The sequence below is a fragment of the Argiope bruennichi genome, chromosome X1, assembly GCF_947563725.1.
Source record: "Argiope bruennichi chromosome X1, qqArgBrue1.1, whole genome shotgun sequence".
Taxonomy (NCBI): domain Eukaryota; kingdom Metazoa; phylum Arthropoda; class Arachnida; order Araneae; family Araneidae; genus Argiope; species Argiope bruennichi.
The window spans coordinates 35,887,640-35,914,836 of NC_079162.1; the positions used below are offsets into that span (position 1 = coordinate 35,887,640).

At 29.1% G+C, this 27,197-nt stretch overlaps 1 protein-coding gene across 1 annotated transcript; it reads right to left on the minus strand.

Moving 5' to 3' along the window:
- LOC129958824 (zinc finger protein 883-like) lies at positions 1–15,702 on the minus strand. The gene is made up of 3 exons (XM_056071523.1): positions 15,315–15,702; positions 11,589–12,048; positions 1–5,198 (listed from the first exon to the last, which is right to left on the minus strand). The coding sequence occupies exons 2-3, from the start codon at positions 11,725–11,727 to the stop codon at positions 3,775–3,777; spliced, it is 1,563 nt and encodes a 520-aa protein (XP_055927498.1). The 5' UTR covers positions 11,728–12,048; positions 15,315–15,702; the 3' UTR covers positions 1–3,774.
- Positions 15,703–27,197: the final 11,495 nt, after the last annotated feature.

Here is a 27,197-nt window from a genome sequence, read left to right on the forward strand (position 1 = left end):
CAATGCAATTTATACATTTCTAAAAATTTTGTATGAACTGTTGATGAAATGCATGACAAGAACAAATTTGTAAACAGCAAAAACATCAATTACAAAGATAAGAAATGACGATTTAAAAATAGACATTAATTAAGGGAAAAAAATTTGTAAACAGCAAAAAATAAATAAATAAAAAATCAATTACAAAGATTAGAAATGACAATATAAAAATAGGCATTGATTAAGGGAAATTTATGATTAATTATCACGTACAAAAGCAATTACAACGTTTTCCCTCATGCTCATCGAAAAACGATTCAATTGAACCGGGAAAAGTGTTGAGCTACAACTGAACATTTAAAAGACAACGCTTATCCCTGGTGCCCCCTCACTCAAACGTACCTATCTGTGAAAAGTACGGTTTATGATGGATTCGCCCATCCCATAGGGATAAACGTTGCGATTGAGACGGTAGTGTCTTTTGACGGACCCACCATTTTGATGACAGAAAAGATTCCGTTTTTTTCCGGGCTTGCCACCTGAAGGGTTAAAAAAACTCTGAAGCTATAATCCATTTCATCCTAACTTGGCAGTTCTGTAAAAGGCAGAAAATGTGACACTCCGCGTTGGGAAAGAGTTCCCCATCAATTTTGACTTTAAAATAACTAAAATGCGCAGAAATTTATCAAATAATATCACAAATTACAAAAATCGTTTTATCAGCATGTATTTAAAATTATTCCTTAGAAGTGCTTACTTGTTAAGTATTTTCTAAATAAAGCGAACCAAAAGATTGACATAATGAATTTCACTTTGACTTGAACCGGATTTCAAGGCCAAATATTTGGCGCGCTTTTCTTGTATGTCACCGCCAACTTTGCTTCATTTAGTTCGCAACCGTTATTATCATCATTCGTACTTTTTATTCTCGGTTTTTTTACCAGTTGATATTTTTGATACTGTTAATCACATTAGTAGTTATTAGTTTTGATTGTTGAATATTTATTCAAGTCGTTCTTTCTATTCACTTCTAAAATGTCTGAAAAATTGTTATCACCGATCACGTTGTATATCCTCTTCAGTCCCGAGGTACACATATGTGTACCTTCAACTTTTCTCGTTTTTCTTATCCGGTAAAGTTAAATTTTGACGAAATAATGCATGCATTTCAACATTTATGAATGTAGCTTCCATTTTGCATCAATAAATAGCACTAAAGTTCGATATTTTTTTCATTTCCATCGCTATTAATTAGAAACATAACGAAAATGGCGTTGAACAGAAAATACAGCAAATATATGTGTATTTTTTGATATTTATTACAAAAATAAACGCTTGTATATTTTTTTTTATAAAATACTAAGTGTCTGGTTTAAAGTCATTACCAAATTATATCTTGTTATCTATAATAGAATCGGTGAAAATACAAATTTAACTACGGTACACATATGTGTACTTCGGGCGTTTTCGCGCTCGTTTCCTGACTGCTTGCGATCCACTGCGCTGCTTATCTTTTGAGCGCTTGTTTTCAAATTGTCATTTCTTTCCTTTAATATATTGTATATCTTTTATATTATGAAGAATTCTTATGTTCTGTAACGTAATAAAATATAAATTTTAAAAATATTTATTTTTTAACTTTAGTAAAAAATTTAATTTTATAGCGGTCTTGTAGTCAGTAATTGATATTTCAAACCGACATCATGTATAGAATATACATAATTTTATAAGCTAATAATATTTTTTTCCACATCAAGTGGCTTTAACTCAAAAGGAGGTTATTGAAATTTTAGGAAAAAGTGATTTTAGGGGAAGCAATAGAATATCTCATTTATCAAAAATAATGAAACCTGGCAAATAGGATGAATGGGTCACAGACGATAGTCAAATGTGCCTTCTCAAGTAGAAAGATAATAAATCCGTGACTATTATCCACTTGTATAGGTGATGAGTCAATTGGACTAGGCAGAAGATAGACAAAATAATTGAAACAAAAAGCTGACATAAAATAATCTGCTTTGGCAAAAGCATATAATATGGGAGGCATCGGCCATTATTCTGCATATTACCAGTATGCAATTGGTATAGAACCTGGGACCTTGTGGTTCGCAGCCGAGTAACATGACCACAATACAAAAGCAATTGCCCATGTAGCGTAGCTATTAACTGGCTTATAAGCTTTTAAAGGGTCATCAAATGATGGAATTGCAACTACAAGACCATAGGAGATTTTATTACCACCATCTGGTGAAAATACCTCTAAAAGAGCAAGAAAAATTGTCCCTTCCCAATTAAAAAGAAATAAGACTAGATATGTCAAGCCATCTACAACATTACAAGGACGATAAGTATATATCAAAATGCAGGTATCCAGAATGTAACTCTAGAAGTGTCAAGTGCTCAAAATGCAATATCTGCTTACGTAATTTTTTTTTAAATGAAATTTTCTTCAAAATAAGGTTTTATAGATTATTAATATAATAAATTTTGTATTTTTTTTTTTCATTTATAAGGCATTAGAATTAAGAAAAGTATAGCTATTAAGTAACCAGGAAAATTAAATATTTTTTTTTGTCGAGGATACTTTGGCTTGCTTAAGACCCAAGGTACACATATGTGTACCATAAAATTATGGGACTTAAAATTGTTTGATGAGCAAATATTTTTTTCCACAAACTATTGAGATGTAATAAAGGTAAAAGACATAGAAATCAAAATTTTAAACTAGTCTCAAAAAAGGTCAGGACTGAAGAGGATATACTTTCAAGAAGAGGGAAACCAATAAAAAGTGCAGCAGGCAGAAACATATTAAATGTTTATTTTAGACTAAAAAAAAAAAAAAAAAAAAACTCAAGATTCTATCAATAAAATCGTTGATAAATTTTGGCACATTACATATATTTCGCAGTTTTCCGCTTGAAGAAAGAAATAAAGGCATCCAGTCCTTTAAGTACCCTTGGAAAGAAGCGCACAGGCTCAGTAGGTAAACATTTAAGGCTTGTAAAATATGATGATTTTTACATTATCCTGTATTCAACGAAAAATCCATGCATTTTTTCGTAGAAATGAGATTCCAGCATTAGATAAAGTTTTAAAAGATGTGAACGATGATACAGATATCTTTTCGAAAAACATAAGCTGAACAACGCTTTACAGAATAATAAAAGATTTGGGATTTTTTTTTTTTGAAAACGATGAAATGAAATAACTTTAATGATTTATTAAAATAATGTATCAATAATATTGAACAAAATAATGAAAGAATTAATTCTCTGATTTAAAATGATAATATAATAAAGTTAATAAATATTTACTATTTGGCGAAAAATTTGCGAGATAAAGTTTCGCCAGCGATCTGCATTTCTAGTAACTTTGTACTTTAAAGTGACCCAGATCCCTCCCGAAAGTGCGTAGGTATATTACGCATGCGTAGAATATACACTACTGCCAAGTTAAGTTGGAACAGAGTATAGACAGCCGACGCTCGATGGGTTAAACATTCGAAAACTTTCAAAATACTACATGTAATCTAGCTTAGTTAGTGTGGTAAATGATCTTAATCTATCTACTATTTGTTTATAATATATTGCACACTTCACTAAACTGTAATATATCTGTAAATTTCTGAAAACTGCGATTCTTCCTGTTATATTTCTTCTTTCCTTCCTGCTATTATTGTTCAGAACATTATTTTAGTTCTTGAACATGTTGGGATCTCCTCAATCACGGGGCCCCAGCGCATAGCATCCACCGCATCCCCCAGATGGTCGGCCCTGTTTATCAAATATACTTTTATTACTGTTCTGATGAATGATGTATTCTATCACAGAGACTCTGACTGAAATCCTGAAGTCTGAAATACATGTCTTCAATCTCTGGAATCCATTCTGAAGGAAAGCAGCATCGAATTTGGCTATCTTTTAATATTATTCGAAGGCTTGTAGCATGTAAAGCTATATGATTGAGAGTTTTAACATCTAATGGCAGCTCCCGAGATTTTACGAATTCAATAAAATTAATGAGCTGCGCAATATCATATTTTATATCTTGAAAGGTTGATAAAACGCTTTGAGGAGCATTCATATTGACTGCTGAAATATCAGGTGCCATTTTACTAGTTTTCTCACAATTTTCACACTCACTTTCAGTACTGCAATTAACATCTGCACATGGAACATCTGAGGAATCACACTTATGATTTTGAAACAGCACCTTTTGATATTTGTAATATATATCGTCACTATCAGATTCACTATCAGATGAAAGTAAGTTATTCATGCTCTCTCTATCATTGCTTTCATCCAAGTGTGATGTAATATCATTAGCTACAGTTTTCTCACAATTTTCACACTTGATTTTAGTACTACAATTAACATCTGCACGATGAAAATATGTAAAATCACACTTATGATTATGAAAAGTCTCAGGATCAGTAAAAAATTTGGGACAAAAGTTACATGGAAACCAGGTATGAGCTTTCATGTGAGACTTCAACAGTTCAGAAGATGGATATAAATCATAGCATATAAAACAAATGAATTTATCTTTACGTTTTAAAGTATACACTGGCTCAACAGCATCTTTTTGATAATTGTAGTCTATATCTTCAAGAGATTCATCATCAGATGAAAGCAAGTCATCCATGCTATCACTTTCACTGTCTTCTTCCAAGTTCACAGCACCAGTGCTTACATAAGGTTCAAAAGTAGATGCTGGAGCATTCGTAGCTACATCCTCTTGATGAGCAAAGCGCATATGAAATACAAGACCTAAATTTGTTGGAAAAGCAACAACTTTATTGCGGCACAAACCACAACGATTCAGATGATTTTTATAATGTACAATTCTATCATAAAAGTTTGAAAAGACTATATCACAGTAGTCGCAAGGATATGGAGGTCCATTGTGAGTCTGTTTATGCACACTATAAGAATTAATATGGAAAAATACTTCAGAACATTTCTTACACTGTAACCTTGTAAAACGGTTATGCATTTTCTTGTGTGTCAGCATACATTTTTTTTCATTAAATGCTTCAAAGCAAATTTTACATAGGTAAGGATTATCATTCAAATGGCTTCGTAAATGCAATATAAATTTTCTAGTTTGACGAAAAGTCTTTGGGCAATTAGGGCAGTGACGGATGTAATGATGCTTGGTATTATGATCATTTAACATCTTCTCACTGGTAAAACTCCTTTTGCAGATCACACAAGTAGCTGGAAAAAAAATAAGAATTTTAATAAGACAAATCCTTAAATAAAATAGTAAATAGATGCATTCATTTCAGAAATGTAGAATAATCCATTCTACATTTCTTTGAAGAATTCTACATTTCTTTGAAATGTAGAATTCTTTGTAGAATAATCCATTTTCCTTTCAAAACATAGCTTTTAATACAAGCATTACTTTAAATCAGAGGATGGATGTATATAAGAACAGAAATTTAATCTGCTTTAGAAAGTTAAAGAAACACACACACACACACACAAAAAAAAAAAAAAAAAGGTGCCAATTATTTATGAAAAACCAAAACTCACTTATATGCCAGCTTTAAAAATAACTGCAAATATTATTATTTAAAATAATAAGGGAAAAAACCCTATCAAGGTAGAAGTTTGTAGCTACAATTTTAAAGATGCATAAAATACTTTCTTAATTTTTTTTTAATACAAGAAAGATAATACAGTATGGAAATACATTATTTTTTTTTGTCATGAATAAATAAGACTGTGTATGTTTTTATATTGTTTAGCACAAAATCATTCTGCAGTTGGATTAATTATTATATATTATGAAATTTCTTTAATCTTTTTTTAGCAAAGCATTGCTTTATATTAATTATTAATGATAACTAATTTCTTTGTGTTCTTTGCTTTAAATATATCACCAAAGATAATACTGAAGCATCATTAGAAAAATAATCAACATGGGGTGTGCATAGGTTGGAAAATTGAGTTCCGAGATGAAATTTAGTATAATAGTATACTTTTCAGGAGTTCATTCCATAAAATATTAAAGCCCAAAAGCCAGCAACTTTTTTAAAAAAAAGCCTCACAAAATTTAAGCACAGCAATATACAAGTTATTTGTCACTGAAGGTCTGGACAGCACACTCAGTAAGGTGTTGGCTTAGCAGCCACAAGGCCAGAGTTTGATCCTGGAGAAGTCTTTATTATTAACTTTCTTTCAAAGTTATTTCAAATTAAATATTCATCCACATGATACTTGAATTATTAGAAATTGAAAGCCTTAAAATAATTATAACCTTAAATGATGAAAAATTTAAATAATTATCATCTTAAAATCGCCAAAAAGGTTAAACTTTTGGGTTTTAATAGTGAGAAATAATTTGTTCAAGCTTTATGAAATGGCATTTATCTTAGAAATTAAAACTAAAAAATAATTTATTAAATACATAAGCAAAAGGCAGAAGCACATGTTCATTTATCAAATACATAGGCAGATGGTCCAAAATTTTAATAACAATTAAAAGCAATATTAACAAGAATACAAAAGAACTTTTCCAAAATGCATACTTTGCAAGAACACTAAAAATAAGTTTGTGAAATATTGAAACATGATTCTAGGATGACTGCTTCTATAGGATTCCAAATACTCATTCTGCAATCAAATATTAAATCTATTTATCTAACCAGACTTATTTAACATATTTACAGAACATGAATCAATTAATCATCTCAGCATTATTTTACATATTATATATATATATTAGAGTGTCCCATAAGTTTCTTTCCTATTTCTAATATGAAATGACAACACAATATTTACTGTTTAAGATATTATTTATTTTGTTATATTAGAACCCTTTTGCTCTATTACTTTCTTCCATCTCTCAGGAGGTCTCATTATCCTTCTTTCCAAGATTGTTATGTTTTGAACATGAAACAATCCTCTAGGTGCACTTTTATTTCGCTGATAGATTTAAAGCGCTTATCATGAAGAGAATTTTTTAAGGACAGAAAAAATAATCAGATGGAACGAGATCTGAAGAGTATGCAGGATGTGGTAAAATGGCTCAATCAAACTGTAAGAGCTTCTCTCTTATGAAATATGTGGTCTCGCATTAGCATGATGAAAAACAAAGCCTCGTCAGTTCATTAATTCTGTTGTTTTTCTGCTATGGCAGCTTTCAATTGATCCAGTTGATGACAGTATTTCGTAGAATTTATTATTTAATCTTGAGGAAGGAGCTAGTAGAAAATTATGCCTTTCTAATCCCACTAAATGGACAAAAGAACATTTTTGGGGTGTAAAAATCTCAGTATTCTTTACACTGTCACCTTTTTTTGAAACAATGAAACATGCCATAAATGTTGCCATTCGATACCCATGTTTAATGCTGTGGATGAAAGTGTTAAAAGAGACTGTGGCACAAATGAAACATACTGTAAAAGAACTCTGGGACAGTTGAAACTGATAACAGTCAGTTAATAGATACGCCTGGATGTTTGCACAAGCAGAGCCAGATAAGGCCATTCACAGAACGATGAGAAAGAAACTTTTGGGGCACCCTAATAATATATAAACTTGGACTATTGAGAACATTGACTAAAACAGAGGGAGAAACATCATTAGGTTAGCCAAATTTTGACAACTATAAAATTTATTTTATAGCTTACTTAGCTTATTATAAGTTCGCCAATTGTAATGCTCGTTACAATTTTCAGTTAATACTAATGTAATAATAATGTAATTTGTCTTTTAATAACATCTTGATCTAGATAGTTTTAAACTTCAAATTTATAGTCATATAATTTGAGTCATATAATTTGAGTAATTCGAGTGTTATTATAAAGGTCTTAGGACATAACATATTATATATCTGTCTAATTCTCTGTCAGCTGCCATAAATTTCAATTTTAAATTAAAGTGGAACTGCAATATAAAAACATTTTTTTTACTGAAACCAAGCATTTTTTCTTAAATACGAGTACTGAAAACAGAGTCATTTGATATTGAAGTCTTACATGCATTATGATATAATTTTCATAATTAATGTAATATCTCAAGAATTATTAAACCAAAATTTCCGGATTCATAATAAAATTCCGTTTTTAGTTTCAAAAGGATTTAAAAAGCGTGAATAATAATATTTTATTTTCTTTCGGTCTATAAATATACTTCAAAAAAATTATGAAATCTAACTTTTATACAGTCCTTTGGTCTTAAGAAATCATATTCTGTAAAATATTCTCGACATTCAGGCTTACGGTCAATGAAATGGTATAAAATCGCCTGTTTCTATTGAATCAAATTTTCATACATCAGTCAATTTTAATGACTGATTTATTTGATTAAAGTGCATTTAAAATATTACGGTCTCAAGAATATTTTGTTAAATATGATTCACAGATCACAAGATCTAAACATTCGTAATTTATTAAAGCATTTAATGATTCAAGTTACATCAAATACAATACACTTCATTTAGATCAATTTCTATTATTAAAGGTTTACATATTTAGCCATTGGTCCCTGAATTGAAAGAATATATATTAAATCATGTTTGTTTTAAATAAAGCTCATTTATAGAAATATTAATGTAGATATCATACAAGATTATAGGAAACTTTGTCTTGCATTTATTATTTAGAAAATATATTTCTTATGTATTTCATTTCATACTGACACATATTGAAAAATATACTTTTTTAGATTTTTCCAGTACAGTTAAATTATTTTCTTATTTAGGCTTTTATTAATGTGATGGCAAAACCTTGATAAAAGCTAATTTTTCCCATGCATGCGAAACATGCTCGTGCAGGTTAAATTTAATTTTTATTTTAGAAGAAATAATATAATATTATAATAATAACATATTAAATATATTCAATAACATATTTAATATATTCAAAAATATAATTAAACTATTTTTTAAAAATTAATTAAAAATAGAAATTTAATTTGTAAACTATAACACTGGTATCCTCAAAATTTATAAACTTGATGTAAAAATATTTTTTGTATTGGGTTGGCAACTAAGTAATTGCGGATTTCACTCATAGATGGCTTCAGTTGAATTTTTAGGTTTGCAGACGTAGTACAAATGTAAAACACATTTTGTTATTTGATAGTTGGCAATTCAGCTGTCAATCAGTAAAAGAAGTTTTTTGATCGGTTGCGTAGTTTTCGTTTGGCGTTCGTTGAAAAATGGAAAATCAAAAGGAACATTTTCGTCATATTTTGCTTTTTTATCGCAAGCTCATAAAAAGTTATGTGCTGTTTATGGTGACGAAGCCTTAAAAGAACGGCAGTGTCAAAATTGGTTTGCCAAATTTCGTTCTGGTGATTTTTCACTCAAAGATGAAAAGCGCTCTGGTCGTCCAGTTGAAGTTGATGACGACCTAATTAAAGCAATAATCGATTCGGATCGTCACAGTACAACACGTGAGATTGCAGAGAAGCTTTATGTATCACATACATGCATTGAAAATCACTTAAAACAACTTGGCTATGTTCAAAAACTCGATACATGGGTTCCTCACGAACTGAAAGAAACGCATTTAACGCAACGCATTAACAGCTGCGATTTGCTAAAGAAACGTAATGAAAATGATCCATTTTTTAAACGACTGATAACTGGCGATGAAAAATGGGTTGTTTACAACAATATCAAGCGGAAAAGATCGTGGAGCAGGCCAGGTGAACCAACTCAAACAACATCAAAAGAATGTTTTGTTATCAGTTTGGTGGGATTACAAAGGAATTGTCTACTTTGAACTCTTACCACCCAACCGAACGATCAATTCTGATGTCTACATTGAACAACTAACAAAATTAAACAATGCAGTTGAAGAAAAGCGGCCCGAATTGACAAATCGAAAAGGTGTTGTATTCCATCATGACAATGCAAGGCCACACACATCTTTGGTCACTCAGCAAAAATTATTGGAGCTTGGTTGGGATGTTTTGCCACATCCACCATATAGTCCTGACCTTGCAACATCTGATTACTCTTTGTTTCCATCTTTACAAAACTCCTTGAATGGTAAAAATTTCAATAATGATGATGATGTCAAATCGTACCTGATTCAGTTTTTTGCTAATAAAAACCAGAAGTTTTATGAACGTGGGATTATGATGCTGCCTGAAAGATGGCAAAAGGTCATTGATCAAAATGGGCAATACATTACAGAATAAAGTTATTTAGTTCCATGAAAAAATTGTCTTTGATTTTCTAAAAAAAAATCAGCAATTACTTAGTTGCCAACCCAATACAATAATATTTTGGGAAGCTATAGTGAAAAAAGGCCAAAATTTCGCTTAATATTTATAATTAAAAATTCAAAAAAAAAAAAAAAAAAAAGTGTTCCAAGGTTCATATTTCTGCCCTCCAAGATATACATCTAATAAATTTGGTAGCTGTAGGTCAAAATATCTGGCCTGTAGAGCAAACACACACACATTCAGCTTTATTATAAGTTGATGAGTATAGCCAAATTCATGTGTAGGTGATTTGTTCAAAAGTTAAGGCGTAACAATTTTACATATTGATACATTTTCTTTTAAAACTATTTTTATAACAAATTTTCATCCTTATCAGTTCAATGAAAATAAAGCTTGCTAGCCTACATCCCCAAAGTAATAAAATAAAGTTGAAAAATTAGCCACGCTAGCCCAAACTATTTATTTGTGATTTCCTTTTTCTAAGTAAAAGACTTCTTTGAGTTGGAAAAGAAATAAAAGCTTTCAAAAATAAGATGTGGCTATCTTAAAATTTTAAATATAGATATTTCAAATAATAAAGTAGCAATAGTTTTTGTAAACATGCAGCAACAATATTATTGGTTTGAAAAATAATGAAAAATTAAAGCAAAATAAAAATATGATTTTCTTTTGAAGCAGGATATCCTGTCACAGGTACAGAATTAAATATTAATACTATATAACATTAATATACTTAATTATTAATATAATATACATAGTGACAAAATAAAATTTTTTGAATACTAAAATTCGTTTGAGTACGGACATTTTTAACTTATATTATGATTAGGTGCATTTTGTTTCCATCATTCCATATTTTTCAATACAAATTTGTCTTTTCAGATGTTATTTAGCAATGAAATCAGATTTGTTTATGCTAATATAAAAGAAGGCAGAGGATATTTTTATGCTACAAAATACAGCACGAGAGGAACTAAGTTAAAGTATTGAAATAAGCATCCACTTAGAGGACATATTCAGTTAAAATATTTTTTTTCCTTTTTAAGTACATAATCTATTTCTCACTGGATTAAGAATTAAAAAAAAAGAATATGTTAAAACATTTGACAATTAGCTAGCTTTAAATCTGTTTATTAATACCTGATTGATATAGTTTCAAATAATTTAAGCAGATGGAAAAAGACATGTTTAATATGAAGTCAGCAATCTATTGAAGCTTGATAATCTTCTTTCTTTCCTCCCCAATTGAAAAAAAAATTAATGTTGGCCATTATATCTAACTACATATATATTGAATCAGCATGATACACCTATCCTAAACAGTAAGATAACCTTAAAAATATTCCTAATAAGAACATCCAGAAATTAAAAAAAAAAAAAAAATGAAAGTGTAAAAAGAAGAATAAAAGTAAATTATACCATTTGATTGACTCTTAACAACTGCTTTTGTATGAGTCTCTGAATTTTTCTGCGATGTTGAAACATTTGTTGCTTCGTCACCCAAACTTTTCCAAGATGCTTTCTTTGATCGCTTCCTTGTGAATTTCCGGGGTGGCATTTTCAAACTTTTAGATGCTTTTTTTCTTTGAAGATTGCTCTGAAGTTTTTGGAACAATTTTAATAGATGGTATCCCTAAACGTTTTTGAGATGTTTTTACTGAAGTTTTCTCCGAACTTTCCTTAGAAATTTTTCTTTCTAAAATGTTCCGAAATACTTTTCTCTGGATGCTTTTAAGTTCTTCTTTCCTCTCTAAACTTTTCTGAAAAACTTTACTTGACAACGTTTCTGTACTTCCCCTAAGATGCATTTCTTGAAGGCTTCTCCAAAATTTCTGGAAATTTTTTTTCCAAAGACATGATTACAGTTTCTGTACAGAACCTGGGGGGAAAAAAAGCTTTAGACTATTTTTTAACATACTTCAAATCAGTAGTATAAAATAAAGCATTACAATAAAAAAAACAAATCCTTAAAAAATCAGACACAAAAATAGACACTTCAAAATTTCATGAAATAACCTTACGAAAAAAAAAAGGGGGGGGACATTAAATGATGACATTCTACTTATCAACAATTTTAATACTTCAGAAGTCCAACTTTAATCAAACCATGAATTTTGTGGATATTTAGCAGTCATGAAGAAAAAATAAAATTGTTCATTTCAGAATCAATTGAATAATTATATGAAACATTATGTACCCATAAGCTTTCTAATTAATTCATATTTGGGAAACAATGAACATTATGCTACTGTCCCTTCTCGAATTCCTGAAATCCTCTGTGCTTTTGTGCATGCGTCAGGAGGCATTTTTGCATAAAAAGAAAGGAAGAGAAGTGTTTATGCATTTTTTCCTAAAAAACGGGATAAGAGGATGAGATGTTTACATTTAGCCCTAGTGTGAACTTGTATTAATCATGGAGTCAGGATATATAACAACCACTCATCTTTCTGTGTATCACCAAGTAACGAAGTGCATGTGACTAGAAGTTAAGTCTCGAGATCTTGAAAAACAATGTAATATCAACTTTTGAAGCAACCATAGATGAATTTATTGCTATCACAAAATTCAGTATTTATTGCAAAATAAATAGTTTTAAGTTTAAAAATATTATAAAAACATACATACACAGGCTTGTTACAATGACTTATATTATTGAAAAGCTTTGAAGTTTTTATACAAATCCAAAGGTTTTATGACTTGGCAGATACTAAATGCTTATTTCCGTATTTTAAAAATATTTGAAAAAATAACTATAATTTGCAATTGTCTTTCAATAAATGCAGAGAATACTGTTTTATGACAGAAAGTATTTATTGTTTCATTTTTTAATTATATTGTAGGGAAAAATTATCTGCTCTTCTCAATTAATGCTGGAATTCAATTCTTATCTGTTGCAGTTTTGAATATTTCAATTATAACTATTAATTGGTGAAAGAGAAACTTTTTAAAAAATATCAGTTTTTTTTGTTTTTTTAATTTTCTTCAGTATCAGTATTAACTGTATGCCTTATTCAGTATCTGTAGCAAACTTTAAGCAGATGAACATAGTCAATAAACTAACATATCTTTGTCGATTAATCACCATTATGCATTTGCTACAACTATCTATATTTGGGTTAAAGCTATACTGGTTCTTTTTTTTTAATACAATAACTCTCAATAATAAGGCAGCTACCAAGCCAAAGAACCATCACATTAACAAAACTTATGGAATAATGAACGCATTTAAATAACAAAACTTATGCTTATTTAACCAATTTTGTGGAATTTTATAAAGAAATTTTTCTTCATACAATGAATACTGCAAAATAAACTATTTTATATTATTACAAGATAATCGATACCTAGTTAACAAATTAGTTGATCTCTATAATAATCAGTTTCATGATAAGTATTTTCTTTGGAAGCAAGGTATAAATTAAATCTTTCCAACAGCATTTAACCACAATTAAAGAATAAGTTTACAACACTTGAAATCCTATCTCATCAGATCCCACTCTTATCTGAAAAATTTCATATAAATCCCTCATAGTTAATCAGGTTCCATATTCAGTGAATGCAAGAGAGATTTTTCCATATTTTATCTATTGTCACAGAGAAAATACAATTTTAGAAAATAATTTAATTTGTTAAACAGGAAAAATGGCTGTAGAAGAGAATCGTGCGCATGGTGGCATTGGGCACCAAGCTGTAATTTTCTTTAACTATATATATATTTAAAAAACATATAATGTTTATTAACTTATATATAATGTTTCTATTAAATCTTCCTTCTTTAATTTTATTTAATCAGTTTCATTCAAGCTTTTGATTTTTACTCCATGGACATTTAAACAATTTCAAGTTATGGAAATGAAAGAAAAGTAGAAATAAATATAAAACATTTAATGCATAAATACAAAAATTGTTTCTCTTAATGAGGTGCTAATCTAATTCATTTTTCTATCTCCATTATTAAGGAAGTCATAAATAAATGAAAATTTTAACCTCTCACACCCCTTGAGTTAAATGGCCCATTTATGAACATATACAAGGTTTATTTCTTTCAACATATTCCAAATTGTTCTAAAAGTAAGTTTTAAGAGAAAACAATTTTTAAACTAGAAATGACCGGAAAAATGTATTTTCAACATTTACATCTTTTAATAAATTTGTATAAAAAATATAAACTGTTTCAAACACATATTTTTATATAAAAATGATGTTTTGAATATAATAATCTTATACTAATACTTTAAAAAAAACAGAACAATTTAATAAAAATAATTAAATTAATAAATCCAATTTTTTTTTTAAATCAGATTTTTTTTAAAGGTTAAATATATTGTAGAGTAAGCAAACTTATGGGCTCAAAAATTAACTAGTAACCACTGAGAATACAAATGTATTTAGCAAATAAAATTCAAAAATAGAATCACTTTATTTTAAATTAGGATTCTAAATTTTATTTTAACTATATGGGATATGAAAATAAATTGATTCACCAACACAACCGGCATGAAAATATTCAAATTACCCCTAATATCAAATTTATATCTGATTTATTTACTTATAGATGCTTTCAATAAGCCAAAATAATAATTGTGCATTTTATTTTAATATTACAACCAGAATTTATAGCTGATGAAACGAAATTAGATTTTTGTAGGATAGCAATTGTAATGCAATTAATATAAGTATGGCAAATCTCAAATAACTTCAGTGAAATGCAATCATCCAAACCAGAAACTGATTTTTAATTAAGTCATTTTAGTAGAGCACTATGAATAGTATAATATTCATTAATTCATACTGATACAAAGTATTTAAAATTTAATTTCAACAAATATTAAATTTAAACAGATTTTCACACAAAAAAAACTTTTAGCAATGGTATATCAGTTTAATTTAAAAAAACTGGATTAAAATTAAATATTTATACATATTAGATACAATAAAATGTAAATATACAATTATATATTTACATTTCATTTTTTGATAGAGGTTTACAAGAATTGATATTCGAAATCACGATAAAAAAAAAGAAAGAAAAACGATATTAAAAAAAAAAAGGGGGACGGATGGAACTTGAATACTTATACAGAGCATTATTTATCAAAGGATTTTTTGCATTCGTGTGTCAACAAAAGTAAAATGCAAACTTACCATTAAACGAAATCTCACTACATCATAAACAATATTAAAAAATTAACACCAACTTATTTTCATTTAAAATTAATTGATTGATTGAAATGGGTACAGAGATTCCAAAAGAGTTCATTCAATAAATGTTAAAAAACTTTAGAGATTGGAGAAGAATCCCTAATACCGTTTTTAAACAACTCAAAACTTCCATAACATCACTGTTGCCAATCTAAATTTACTATTACTTACGAAATATTTATAATTATTAAACTACTCGTCAGTACTTTTAAATGACACATTTATAATTTATGTCGCAACATCCCCTACCAGTAAAGCACGTTACGTTTGAAAGTAGGAAGTAGCTAAATTTTGAATCTCAATAGTGTCTTAATAATTCTACCATACCAATTCGAGATTGTCTTAAAGCTGATTTATCAGGTAGAAGTAGAAGTGCATAATCCGCGATTCTTCTCGAACATTCTTTTTCAATGAGTTGAGGTGTCAATTCCTGCTTCTGCTTCCGTTTCACGAAAAATACATCTCACGCATAGAGATGCATAATCCACGATTTATTGAATAACACATAATTTTGCTATTGTTATTTTTAAATATTTGTTCCAAATATTTGTTATTTCAATCATATTATAAATTAAAAGTTATTACTTAGTATTAAATATAAAATTTATTAATTGTAATTAATACTTAATTTACTAATTTAAGTAGCATGTGATTGAATTAATTGATCTACTTTAGCTTACTTCTTAAATTTGATTTTTTTTCAAAACTATTTATTTAATTTCTTTATTGGAGTAAACCATTTTCTGAAAAACTTGAATTAAATACATATGTCATTTCTTTAAAATGTTTACTTTAGTTCTATATTCTACCAATAGATGGCGCCAGCAGTAAACAGAAAATATGCAAAGTCATGACACAAGCAAATTAAAAATGATATGTATGGAATAGTGCATCATCAAATGCGAATATCGGAAAGTCAAGGTCACTCTCATGAAGTGGAGCGGCGACTTCACACTTTCCAGTAAAATCACCGCTCCGATAAATTTCAGTGATATGCAATTCAATGATACTATAATTCCAATAACCGGTCCGTTCACTTTTCAACCCATTCACAGATTTCTCCTTTTCTGTTTTGTTCGAGAGCTTCCATTGGACAGATCGTATCGATTGTTACTTTCGTATCGTATCATCTGAGTTCTAGTTGTTAAAAATTAAATGTGTCCAATCTCATGAATTTTTTTAAAATGTTTAAACTTATTAAAACATTTTTATTACATTGAATTATAAATTATTTCTCAAAATTAGGGAGAACGATTTAATTCCTGAAACAAACAAAATATGTATATATTTGTATAATTTTTATATGTGGCGTATTTCTTGTTCTGCTATTTAAATATTTATATCTTTGTGTGTGTGTGTGTGTGTGTGTGTGTGTGTGTGTGTGTGTGTGTGTGTGTGTGTGTGTGTGTGTGTGTGTGTGTGCATTTTTAAGAATAAGTAGAACTGATTTGATTTCATTGAAACAATGGTATTGTTAGAATGTTTTATTACCATTAAAGAATTAAAGTCTTAATTATTTACTCTGCATTTTTATTATACCACATTTCTTCATAGTATTCACTAAAAGGTTGCGAATACTATGTTTGCTTCGCGTAACCTCCAGAAAACTAAGATATTTACTGTATTAAAATTTTTCAATTTTTTTTTTTTTATTAATAGTCTTATTCTACAACACTACTCTGCAAGTTTACCGTAGAAGGACTTAGGTTTTGAATTTTTTTCACAATTTTTCTATGGGTTAAATTTTCTGCCGCAATGTCATTAAATGAATGTATATATTCTTTCGTGTTCTAAAAAATAAAGAGACTAATTTGATTTTACAATAAAATATTAACTAAGTAAGAATCTCATACAACATAAAGATACAAGTTATACAACTGCATTAAAATTCAAATTATGACAAATGGTATTATACAATAAGCGACAAATTTAATAATTAATATCACTACTTTTAATGAAGTTTTTAAGCAAATAAAAAATCCCTATGTAATATAAATGTAATCCAAAGGTAAATTAAACACATTTTTTCAGAATGCTTTATTAACTTTCTTTTTTGCTTAAAATCGTATAGTCTCCAGCAATCTTGCATTTTAACTTTTTTTTAAACATTAATTCAGCTAAATTATATTTTGAGAACATTTTGAATTGAAATCTACAATAATCACAATCAAGATTAGTGAATTAAATATATTCGCCAGCGGTTTTTGAAAGAGATTCTTAAAAAATTATCAATTTAAAATTTGGTGAACAATAAAATAAAATTATTCTGATTACATTTTTTTTTATTTAAAACTAAAGCTTTTAAAGATGCAAGAAGCTGAAAACAAAATAAAACTGCAAATATTAGAAAGAACATGTTCAAGTCTCCACATGTGTTTAGTAATTGACTATTTAAATGAAAGATATTGATTCTCTTTTTCAGATAAAGTTTTTTTCCAGAATAAATATTTTTCTGTGGAGACTTGAGTGAGAAAGAAAACTTGTTTTCGTACAATAAAACAAGCCGCATATAGCTTCCAGCGAGACTCGTTATCATGCGATGGGATAAGGAAAGCTCGGATCTAACTCTTTGTAAAATTGGAAGCTCTCTGCATGTGATCAATAGGTCCCGCCGCCAGCCACAACTGTTTGTGGGAGGTTTGTTCCTGGAATGTGCATCAGTGGGTAAAGGTGGGTTTGTGGAGAAGAACCCGCGACGCTAAGGTCCTTAGCCGCGTAACGTAACCACTAGACAAAAGTGAACACTCTAATCCGGAGGCTGTTAACTGGCTTATGAAGCTATCACCACAATACTCCCCCACCAGTGAGTCGGCGGAGAGACGAACGATATTATCGCGCCATGCGTTATGATGAACGTGTGTGAGTTGTTGCTGATGCGTCAACTGATTCTGACGACCTTTGGTTGCTGCATCAAGTGTGTCTGAACTCTTTTTTGCTGCGGGTAGATGGCGCCACAACAGCTGCACGAAGGATTCGTGGTGAAGGTCACCAATGTGGAAATTGGCATTGCCAAGGACCGAACAAACCGCGACGCTCGGGTCCCTAGCCGCGTACCGTAACCACTAGGCAAAAGTGATAACAAAGTTAATTAGTACGTAATTAGGGATGACAAATATTTTACGAGCTGTTATTATGTAACCAATATCATAAAGTCAGAAATACCAGTGAAAAATACTTTTCAAAGAGGGGTATGATTCTAATACTGATACGATCTACGATATTACGATACGATAGAGAGTCAGATATTATAAAGTTCATAAAAATAATTCGGAGGAACTGGGCGGCTCATATATTTAGAATGAATAATGATTCCATATTAAAAAAAAATATTTTACATAAACCTCTGACTATTAGTAAAAGGGGTAGACCCAAAATGAGATGGATGCAGTCAGCGGAGAAATCCAGGAAAGAAAATAGTGCACAAGTGGTAAAAATAGAATGCGGTGGAACAGAATTCAGAGGAAGGCACTGGGCCACACTGGGCTGTCTAGCCAAATATGATGATGATGATATTGCTGCAAAAATATAAATACTTTTTTAAAGCACGGCAGTAAAATAATCATAAGTATAGATGATATTTAAATTAGTTTTATTCACTGTTCACATACAGTAATAAATACTGTGCTCACACAAAACCCACAATTATATATATATTTAATTGTGGGTTTTTATCCTTTTACTTTATTTGTATTTTTATTCACATTTTGCAATTCAAATACTTTTGTACTTACTTGAACTAGAAGTAGAGATTGTTTATGTCTTATCAGAATTGGAAATAGATATTTAGTTGGTACGTATGTTTAAATAAGACAGAATCTTTTTAAAAATATTTTAAACTGCAGTTTCTTTCAACGAAGTATGTATTAAGAAATTATTCCCAGGAAAATATTTCAAATTTTTATATGTAATTAAAATATATTGCAGTATTTAATAAATTCACATAACTTTGGTAATACTATTGTTATTGTATCACTAACGTGGATTTTAATATTTTTATTTACAAATATTATACTTTAAAGATTAATTCAAAAATACATTTCTCTCTAATAAATTTTATGCATAATTTTCTCATATCTAATATTAACTCAACCTAGTACCAAAAGATTGATTTAAAATTTTATGAATACTTTTTGAACTGTACTAAAATATTTATATTGAATAAATATATTTTTAATTCAACATATTTAATATTTTTAATATATTAAAAAATTTAATAATTCATATTTTTAAAGAATTTTTGAATCCTACTATATTTTTTTCTAATCTAAAATGCATGGTTTGTATTAGCATACATTTGATTTGAATTAGTATATGAGTTTGACTTCTAAGATATTTGAAACTTCTGAAAATTTTCACCAAACACATCATATATTAAGAAATATTAGATATTAATAATAATATATATACAAAAAATACAATTTTTATTAGCATTTCATAAATTGAAATCCGGAATTTTTTTTATATTTTCTGTATGAAGTATTTTTAAAAAAACGCAGAAGAAAATTTGTCTAAATAACTTCTTTTATTTTTTTCCAGGAAAACGGAAGTTTTGATTTTCATCTTGTGATGATGCACTAGTTTGCGAGGGTAAAAAGTTGGTAATTGAAAATATTTGAGACAGTTGCTGCTTCCTTTTCTTTAAATTAAACATTAAGTTATTCGTTTCGTGAATCGATGTTTCTCTCATATCAGAGTCTAAAGTTCTGAGTTGACAGCAAAGCAACTCACAAAATAAAAAACTTTCATCTTTAAAATGCCCAAGAAACTACTCGACAATGCCATTCTGAGGACGAGGGCAAGGAGAGAGGAGTCTAGAATATTGATATCCCAGGTACTAGTCTTGGACGAATGGCAGGAAGATAAAATGTTACAGAACTTTTTGTCTTTAAGTCGATATGGACCATATGAGGGGTTCCAATAATTTCTATGTCCCTATTGCCATTTGCGCCATTGACTCAAATGGAAAGTATAAGATATTGTGAGACTATAATAGGCTGATATATGAATGATTTCAATCTATTTGAAGAAGAAAATCAGACTATTATATACAAGATATAGTTGAGGGAAATAGATAATATATCGCATGAAAATCTTTAGAATAGGAGATGAAAAATGTGAATTAAAAATTGAATTATGATGCTCCTATTACAGATTGCTTTTTCGATGCACAATTCAAATATAATTAATTTTTATTCTTATAATGAATGAAGAAACAGTAAAAAATGTTAGTTATCCTGCGTGTATTCATGGTACATTTTTAAAGAAATACCTTTTTTCATTACCTAAAATATTATTTTTAAAGAAATACCTAAAATTATTTGCAATTTTGATATAGGGAATTTTTTTTTATTGTAGGATGGGTTTTTTCCCCATCTTTCGTAACTATATATATAAAAGTACTTATTTATCTGATTCTCATTTTAAATATTAAATGATATTTTAAATAAATGTTAAGTTATGTTTTAGAAATGTAATTGTAGTCTCACATTCTAAAATGTCAAAATTGTATTTAAAAGATTACTCCACACAGTCAAAACAAAGATTCCTTGAAATTGCGTAGCATTCTGATTAAAAAGTGGATAACACTAGTAATATTTAAGGCTAATATTTTAAAAATTATAAAAAGTCATGCTTGAGGACTGGGTTGGTTTTGTATGTCATTACTTGTGTGATCATATCTTATAAAAAACATTTTAAAGTAAAGAACTCACTACAAACTCAGTGAGTTTCAATTGAGTCTCAAATACTTCTTAAATAAATTCTATATACACTCATATTGCATATAATAACTCAAGAACGAATTTTATTACTATCTATAAAAGTATCTATTTAATAGAAAATAAACGATAAAAAAAAAAATCCGAATTGAAAAATATCCATTCGCAATCAGATGAAAGACTTCCTATAAAATTTTGAAAGTAATTACAATATATTTATCGTCAGATATAAAAGAAAACGATTAATTTCTACATTCAATACTATCAGGGGGGAAGTAGAGGGGTGCTGGAGACGCAGAAGCTATTTTCAAGAATTCTGGTCAAGTGTCAAACCTCACTTCCTTACTCCACATATGAAAATGGGGGAAAAAATCAGACTCTGTCCCCTTACCTCTGTTAGTTCGTTAGCACCGACAGCTAGCGATCAGCAATTTGTGAATGGTGGAGCTATTATAGCTACTTGCTCTCTTTCTTAAAACAAGTCGTCCTAAGGCCCTTTCTTCTCAAGAAAATTGGTGATTTAGCCAAGAACAGTACGGCTACATGCATTAAATAACTCAAAACTACTTATTAAAAAGAATAACAAAAGTGAAAAATAGTAGTTGAAGCACTTAGGTAATTTAATGACTCTATTTGGTTTAATGTCTCCACTCTTTGACATCTACTTCTGTTAGAGGAAAAAAAACGCAGCATTTTTTTTTCGAGGGTGGATGTATATTCGTATTTGTAAATTCTAATTCTAAGCGCATAAATGTAAACTTATGTATATTGTGATCATATACAAAAGAGTACAATCAACTAAAACTTAAATCTATATTTTTGATTTCTAATATTTTAAGTCAACAGAATTCAAACGTTGTAAAATTTAGTAACCGTCTTTCCATATCAATTTTGATTGCATACTTTTCTAATACTTTTTATTCAATATTCTCTTCTCTTCCGATAACGTTAGAACTGCAAATGTAATCACTAACAAAATATAACTTTTCGGTACTCAGATACAGAGTGTACATACATTCTCACCGAGGCCCAACAACTAATTCCTGCATCGTTAGGGATAAGCATATAATTACTAGAGCAAAATACTTTAAATGACTGAGAGAATTATATACCATGTTGTTTGAATTAATAAATTTATTTTTATATAAATTTTTATACAGTCCCCATGTTCTATCAATCATCTATACTTATAATAAAGCTCAATGTGTGTGTGTGTGTGTGTTGGCGCTCTACAGGCCAGGTCATTTGACATACAGCTACCAAATTTGGTACATGTATACCTTAGAGGTCGGGAATGTGCACCTGGGGTCCCTTTTTTTGAAATTTTAATTAGAATTTTAATTATTAATTAAAAACTAACTTTCCCGCCAAAAAAATCTTCCATTTTCCCCACCGCCAACTTTTCCGCCAAAATAATCTTCCATTTTCCCCAACGCCAAATGATTTAGGTTTTAGTTCTTTTTTTCTACCAACAGTAATGAGGCTAGGGTTAAGATTTTTCGGCGGATTATTTCAAACGATTCTGTTTATTTTCTTAATGTTTTATGCATTTAAAATTAAACATTGTTAATTAATCCATGTTTCAGATTCATTCTGAAGTACTTTTGAATTAAAATAACACAGAATAAAGGAAATTAAAAATTTCTAATCTGCATAGCGTTACCCCAACTGGCGTAGAAAAATTCACGCATTTGCGTTACCGTAAAAGGCGAAGAAAATTCACGCATGCGCACTGTGTTCTGATTGTTGGCATGGCAACCATTATCAACGGACGATTTAAATTACTTTTAGGTTAGTTGTATGCTTTTGTAAGTAAATTGTATTTATGCTAGTTATATATTTTTTGTATATGCTTATAGTTTTAAGTACATCGTTTTTTAAGTAGTTTTTTTTTAACCTGTTTTCAATGATTTAAATTATTTTTAGGTTAGTTGCATGCTTTTGTAATTAAATTGTATTTATGTTAGTTATATATTTTTTGATATATGCTTATAGTTTTAAGTACATCGTTTTTTAAGTAGTTTTTTTAAACCTGTTTTCGACCGATTATTTTATTTTCTTAGTGTTTGATGCATTTAAAATGAAACATTGTTAATGAATCGATCCGTTCATGATGAATCTGAGAAAATTTTGTTGACAAATTCTTGAGATATTACATAAATTAAGAAAGATATTCTTTAGTGCCCATAAAGTTTAAACGCTCAGTGACTCTATTATCAGTAATCATATTATTAAAAAAAATGCTTTGTTTCAGTAAAAAATATTATTATATTAATTGCAGATTAATCCTTTGCACTTTAATTTAAAGCATAAATTCTACTAGGGGTAACAGAAAATTAGAGAGATACATATCACGTTATGACTGAAGGCCTTTATAATATTATGAGTGAATTATATGACTATCAAAATTTGAAGTTTTAAAATATTTTGCTGAAGTATCTATTAAAGTTGGAATTGCATAAAATATTTAATTATTAAAATTTTAACGAACATTAAGATTGGCGAACCGGCTGGTCGCCAAAGGCGGCTAGTACTTTAATAAAACAATGGGACACTATACTATTTTTTTTTTAAAGCCTTTTGCGATTGAAACTGATTCGAGTTATTTAGCTCTGAATTTCATTATTTTTAACCAATCAACGATCGCGTCGAGCAAGCATAGTTCGGTAAGTTTTAGATGCAAAAGAGTGGGACTTTTTCAAATTAAAATATTAGCTCAAAGAAGTCTACTGATAAGGCCAGGTGACTAACATAAATAATTAAACTCTGTAATTTTTTAAGTAGTACGGCTTTTGACTCAAACATAGAAAATATATTTCTTTACGTCATATATAAAGTATTTTTTTTTCACTTAGAACTATATACCTATCTCTAATGGTTTACAAAGCTATTTATACTCGATTAGTGAGGAGGCCTTGTCAACTTTCGCATTTGTATGGGTTAGGAAATTTGGAGAGAAGCTGCTGGCTTAGGGTCGCCCTCGTCATCTAACCAAGTTAAAAAAAATTACAATGTCGATTTTCAAATAGTTCTCATATAACGTCAAAGCGAGACATAAAGGAAATAAATCAAATTGCATGTACTTTTGTTTATTTTTAAAAATGACGTTTGTTTTTTCATTAATAGAAAACATTTTCTTTCTTTGGCTTTAACTACAATTTTTGTCATTTTTTTCGTGTCTTCGCAGATACATTCTACAGTCTGGGAATTGTTTTTAAATAATTATGCAAAAAAAAAAAAAAAAATGGCTAAGTCTAAAATTTGGTGAGAAGACAGTTCCTTAAGACAATTTTTATTAAATTACCTGTTCAGTAGAAAATTCTGTAAATGAATTTTCTACTAAACATGGTCCCAATACTTATAATAAATACTTCGGTTGAATGCTTATAAGTTTCACTTCGATAATTAACTTTATTCTACTACTTGTAATGCTTCACGAAGATACTTTTTTATTCGAGCCGAGAAAATTCTAAGGAAGCATTTGTCGGTATTCAGGAAATTCCTTTCTATAGCATTTTTCTGGAGTCTTCAAGTGCAAATAGAATTGATTGATTGAGTTTTCCTTTTATTTTTCGTTGCCATACAACTTTATTGCTTTATTCGTCACATTATTTAACTACTTTCTGAATCCGCAGGGAAAAAGATTTTTCATTCTTTCTCCATGTGGAAAATTGGTTTTATTCAAAATATTGCAGTACTTTATTCTGAAATTGCAAAATTTTGACTCTGAACAAAACAATTTTCAAACATTTTACAATTTGTTTTTCTTTTTATCTCCGTTTTTGATATTCAAGACGAATTTTCTAAAATTAATAACTTCACATAAAAGTCAAGTTATCGAATTTCTAATGAAACAAACTATTCAAGAAATTTCATGTAAAGTAAGTAGGAGTAGAGATATAAGTAAGAATCCAAGAATAGTAAGTAAGAATCCAAGAATACTTGAGGTGTTTGTAGATTATTGTAATTTAGCATTATTGCGTTTTTGAATGATTTAATTTCAGGTTATGAGTTTGAGAAGCGATAATTGGAAGTCCGTAAGACATATGGGCACAATGATTAAAGTATTAATAAACAGCACATTTTGTACTCGTTGATTCACTTGTTTTAAAGAAAAAAAAAAAAACGATATATATATATATATATTGTTAAAAAAAACGACTGTTTATTATGGTGGTTGAATTTTTTAAAAAAATATTTTAGGTTTAACAATTGCGGGATAACGAGACTTTATTGTAATCGTTAAGTAGCAGTATTCATTAGGAAATTACACAAACAAAAACATTTTTTAAAATTTTATACAGTATCTATATATATAAATCGTAAACTACGTGGCACAGAAATCGGTCTTATTACGTATTATCGAATGGCAACAATCAAATTTAAACAAACTATTATATGAAGGTCAGATTACTTCATTGACCGCTTTTACAACTGCATTAAATTCATCTTTTCACTTATCTAATTAATGCAAATGCAGAATATTATCAAAAATGTTCTGGAGAGGATTCGCTGCGTCACCAAAATATCCGTTCAGTCAAAAGAAAATATTAAAAAAAAAAAAATAATCAAGAAATAAGTTTTAAAACAGAAAGTTTAATCGAACGCAAAAATAGGCGCAACAGTCTGCAAATGGGTAATTGCTGTGAATTGCCTATGGAAACTGATGTTCATAACTTCCAAAACGATCCTACAAAAACGATCTCTGACTAAAGACTCAAAAAATTACCCTTTTAATGATATCAATTTCATTTCTGCGTGATTTTCCCCTTAATTTTAACAATATTTTGAATTCAGTTTGATACACAGTCTTTCTCGAAATTTATAATGCTCATCCATCATCAAATTCATGCTCATCCATCAAAACATTCAATCGCCGACTTTTGCCAATACAATTCCAATAATAACATGCCAGTCAGAAACTCCATAGTAGAATTTTCACTTGCGCTTTTATGTCACATTCGTATACTTTTTAATTTGTTATAAATAAATTCAAATGAATTCATTCCATTTGAAATTCCATTATGAAAGAAAGCAATTCACTAAATTATTATTATAACAAATGATAGCCACCAGAGGAGTTTTTGCAATAAGGATAAATTGTATGTCCAAAAGCTCATTCACACCAGTAATGAAAGATATTCTTAAAATCAGTACAAAATAAGAAATAAATAGTTTCATAAATTAAACATTTTTTCCCTTACAAAGGGAAACTGTCCAGATGCTCGGGATAAATACTACATATAAATAAATATGAATCACAAGTTTCTTTATAACAAAATTTTTATAAAATAATCTGTACATTTTTCAGTAGTATATCGAATTTCTTATATTTTGATTTCTTGTTGAAATTTCTCGATTTTAAGCAAACATAAAACAGTGACACGAGTCATTTAAATTTAGAATCCAGTGCGTGTTTCGCATGAAGTAAATGTATGTAACGTTACAACACAACGTAAAACAAATATACAATTAGTTGATAAATGTAGTTACGATGTCATGAGACTGTACCATCACATGAATCGACTCCAAAAAGTGTGAAAGCAAATTTCTGTATTTTATGTTAAATTTTTTTGACATACTTTTACCATCTGGATAAGACATTGTACAGTAAGAAAGTAGCAAAATGTATTTTAAAGAAAATGACAAGATATAATGATGTACAGGGTGGTTATTATTAAACTTCCCCTATAAACAGCATCATACAACGCAAACAAGTGAATGGATTGCAACGAAATTTAGTATATAGACTATACACGACATGCGCTCAAGGAATTTTTTTTTAAAAAAAAAGTTCCAAAATTTCCACCAGAGGGCGCCTTTTCCGGAAAAACATTAATTTTAAAGCAATAAATCACCAAAACGGAATACAGAAACAATATTAACAATAATTACTAGTTTCTGATCACCTTGTCATCGAAGCACATTAAGTATAGGTAAGGAAAAAATAACAGTACGCTGTTTGTGGGGAAAAAAAAAAGCCCAGTTCAGTTTGCAGAAACAAGAACAGATTAGGACGAAATTGCACAAGAAGACCAGTTGTTAATCGTGTCCAGGATGATGTAGGGGAAGGTGCTCCATGTGGCCACCCTCATTTCTCTGCAAAATT